This window comes from Vombatus ursinus, unplaced genomic scaffold, assembly GCF_900497805.2.
Source record: "Vombatus ursinus unplaced genomic scaffold, bare-nosed wombat genome assembly UNPS02011369.1, whole genome shotgun sequence".
NCBI lineage: Eukaryota > Metazoa > Chordata > Mammalia > Diprotodontia > Vombatidae > Vombatus > Vombatus ursinus.
In genome coordinates, this window is record NW_020951147.1 from 2,581,922 (window position 1) to 2,586,078 (window position 4,157).

The following is a 4,157-nucleotide window of genomic DNA, read 5'->3' on the forward strand; positions in this document are numbered from 1 at the left end:
ATAAAAGGTCAAGAATATCAAGGGAATTCATGGAAAAACATGAAGGAAGGTGGCCTAGCCATAACAGAGCTCAAACTGTATTACAAAGCAGTAATCATCAAAACAATCTGGTACTGGCTAAGAAATAGAGTGATGGATTAGTGGGAGAGATTAGGTACATAATACGCAGCAATAACTGATTGTAGTAATCTAATATTTGACAAACCCGAAGATTCGAGCTTTTGAGACAAGAACTCACTATTTGACAAAAACTGCTGGGAGAACCAGAAAGTAGTCTGGCAGAAACTAATTATAAACCAACACCTCACACCACATATGAAGATAAGGTCAAAATGGGTAGCTGATTTAGACATAAAGGATGACATCACAGGCAAATTAGTAGAGCATAGAAGAAATTATCTGTCAAATTTATGGATAGGTGAAGAGTTCATAACCAAACAAGGGATAAAGAGGTTCCTGGGAGATAACACAGGGTTAATTTTTATTACATGAAATTGAAGTTTTTGCACAAACAAAACTATTGCAGCTAAAACTAGAAGAAAAACAGGAGGGGGCAGCTAGGGGGCACAGCGGATAGAGCACCGGCCCTGAAGTCAGGAGGACCTGAGTTCAATTCCAGCCTCAGACCAAACACTTGACACTTACTAGCTGTGTGACCCTGGGCAAGTCACTTAACCCCAATTGCCTAAATAAAAAAATGCAAAAAAAAGAAAAAGAAGAAGAAGAAGAAAAGCAGGAAACTGGAGGGGGGGGTATCATTGTAGCAAGTTTCTCTAATAAAAATCTAATTTCTAACATATATAGGGAAATGAGTCAAATTTACAAGAATATGAGCCATTTCCCAAATGATAAATGGTCAAAGGATAAGAATAGACAGTTTTCAGAGGAAGAAATCTAAGCTATCAACAACCACATAAAATGCTCTAAATTACTAATAGAGAAATGTAAATTAAAACAACTTTGAGTTTAAAATTTTCAAATTAAGTTAAACCCATAAGATCAGCTAAGATGACAGGGAAAAAAATACAGATGCTGGAGGGGATGTGGACAAACAGGGACGCTAACGCACTGTTGGTAGAGCTGTGAGCCGGTCCAGCCGTTCTGGAGAGCAATTTGGAACTACAGCCAAAGGGCTACAAAACTGTGTATACCCTTTGGCTGAGCAATACTGCTACTAGGTCTATACTGCAAAGAGATCAAAGGAAAAGAAAAGGATCCATCTGTAAAAATATATATTTTGGGGCAGCTAGGTGGTGTAGTGAATACAGCACTGGCCCTGGAATCAGGAGGACCTGAGACACTTGACTGTAGCTGTGTGACCCTGGGCAAGTCACTTAACCTCAACTGCCTCACAAAAACAAAACACATATGTATATGTACACATACACATATCTTTATAACGGCTCTTTTTGTGGTGGCAAAGAGTTGGAAACTAATGGGATAATCAATTGGGAATGGCTGAACAAGCTGTAATATACGATTGTGATGGAAAACTATTGTGCTATGAGAAATGATGAGATTTCAGGAAAAAAAAAAGAAAAAACCTGGGAAGATTTGTACGAGCTGATGCCAAGCGAAGGGAGCAGAACCAGGAGAACATTGTATACAGTAACAGCAACATTGTTAACCATGCTCCACCATGAAAGATTTGGCTCTTCTGATCAACACAATGACCCACCACAATTCCAGAGACGTCATGATGGAACATGCCATCTGACTACCTCCCAATCAAGAGCTGGTGGACACAGAGGGCAGATTAGAGAATATTTTCTTCTTCCTTTCTTTTTCTTTCTCTCTTTCCTTCTTTCCTTTCTTTCCTTCCTTTTACTTTCTTCCTTCCTTTCTCTTTTTCTTTCTTTCTTTTTCCTTATTTGGACACAGCTAATACAGGAGTTTGTAAATGATTACGCATATTTGTAATGGGTTTTGTTTTTCTTGCTTTCTCAGTGGGTGAGGGAGGAGGAAAGAGAGATTAGAACTGAAAATAAGATAAAAGTGAACTTTTTAAGAAGTGCATTTGGCAGAGAGGACAGGGCTCACTGTCTTGTCAGTCTCCTAGGACACGGAGGGATGACTTGTTTATTTTTATCTTTCATCAGCAGGGCTCCCCTGCCTCAGTCTCATGGTCCACCCTCCCACCTAACAATGATGGTTACAGTACCAACAGCTACCAACTCCACTGAGGACGGGAACGCGTCTCCTCTGGGAATAGCCATCGTCATTGCGCTGCTGTGCCTGTGTGGCCTGGTAGGGAATGGGACCATCATCTGGTTTCTCAGGTTCGGCATAAAGAAGAACCCCTATTCTGTTTACATTTTCAACCTGGCCATTGCTGACTTCTTATTCCTCCTCTGCATGTTTCTCTCAAGCATTCTCAACAGGCCTGAGTTTGGTCCCTGGCCCTGGCACATTTCTGAGATCTTTAGGAGAACAAGGCACCTGGCTTACGTCCTGGGGCTGAGCCTGCTGGCCACCATCAGCACTCAGCGATGTCTCTCTGTCCTCTTCCCCATCTGGTACCGATGTCACCGTCCCAGGAATCTGTCTGCCCTGGTGTGCGCAGTACTGTGGGCTCTGGCCATCCTGGAGAATCTGGTAGCTATCTATTTCTGTGTCGTGCAAAAGGAAAATAAGAATTCATGTCAGAAAGTAGACTTGTTTTTTATGGTTTTGATCTTTGGCGTCTTCACCCCAGTGATGTGTGTATCCGGCTTGACCCTGTTCATTAAAGTCCGGAGGGTCTCCCGAAAGCGCCAGCCAGCAAGGCTCTACATCATCATCCTGGTCACCATCTTGGTGTTTCTCATCTGTGCCCTGCCCTTCGCAGTCCATTGGTTTATTATTTACTGGCTCTGCCGGAGGGAGAGACCGAACATTATTTTCTATGGTGTGGTTAAAATATTCTCTTGCGTGAACAGCGCTGCCAACCCCATCATTTACTTCACGGTTGGGAGTCAGAGGAAGAAAAGGTTTCATGAGCCCCTCGGGGTCACGCTAGAGAGGGCTTTCTGGGATGAAGAGATGTCCCCCGCAGCGCTGGGATCAGATAGTCGAGGGGCTCAGGGTGGAGGTGAGGATACAAATGAGGAGCTCCCGAGGGTAACCGCCAAATGTAGAGACCCCCAGTCTGTCTGACAGCCCCGGCCTGCGCCCACCCGATCCCACCGACGTTTCCCTGGCCCTCGATCTGCCTGCCCCAGCTCCTCCTCTGAGGCTTTCCTGACTGCCAGGAGGACCGAGCTACCAACAGTGTGCTGACCCAGATGCCAAGATGCCTCGTCCTGCGAGACGGAGCACGTCACCCACCGGCTGTGTTACTGCATTTCAACATCGAATCTGCCGGTGGGGAAGCGTGACTACCCTGTAGCTTTGACTGGAGACCCCTCTCCCCAAGGGCTGAAGGGGCGTAGGGGAGAGTGTGCCCCGGGGCGCTGGGGGAAACGTTTGCACTTCTGTTATGGCTATATATTCTCAGCAAATATCTCTTCGTAAAAGCTAATTGATATTAATTGGTTAAAAGATAACGGGCACTAAGCATGGGCAGCTGCCGTGGAGGGGAACACGAGATTAGGGGCTTGAGCCCCTGGTAGAGGTGCCCCTAGTACGGTTTGAGGGAGAGGAGGTCTCCTTGCCTGGAGGCCTCAGAGGGCGTCCCCGCGGCTGGCCTCAGACCCTGTCTCTTGCTCTGAGCTAATCGTGTCTTTCTCACATCGGAAGGGCTCATTCCCTCTTGCATATTTTTCTAGTGTATCCTAATCTGAGTAACTTCTCCAGTTTGTGGTTGCTGATTTGCTTCAATAAACAGGTGTGCTCACTAGTCACCCTTTGTGATGACCTTTTGTGTAACCAGCACTTGATGGGAAGGGACTGAACCAACAGATGTAAGCTACGGGCTGATTTTGCTCGGAACCTCTTGTACCCCAAGACTGACAATATTTAGAGCAAGTGGATTTTATTCTTGTCTCTTACCCCACACTCCTTTGAGAGACTAGAGTGCTCAGCCTCCTGGCCTTTCTCATTAGAGGCCGCTTGTAGCATGTGGAGAGAGGACCAAGCCTGGAGTCAGGAAGATCTGGGTTCAAATCTGACCTCAGACCTTCACTAGCTGGGTGACCCTGGCCAAGTCACTTAATTTATGTCTACCTCAGTTTCCTCAT

The 4,157-nt window shown here is 45.6% G+C and overlaps 1 protein-coding gene across 1 annotated transcript; it reads left to right on the forward strand.

The window, feature by feature from the left end:
• Positions 1-1,807: 1,807 nt before the first annotated feature.
• Positions 1,808-3,135, forward strand: MRGPRD (MAS related GPR family member D). The gene has a single exon (XM_027856341.1). The coding sequence runs from the start codon at positions 2,071-2,073 to the stop codon at positions 3,133-3,135; it is 1,065 nt and encodes a 354-aa protein (XP_027712142.1). The 5' UTR covers positions 1,808-2,070.
• The last annotated feature ends 1,022 nt before the right edge of the window (positions 3,136-4,157 follow it).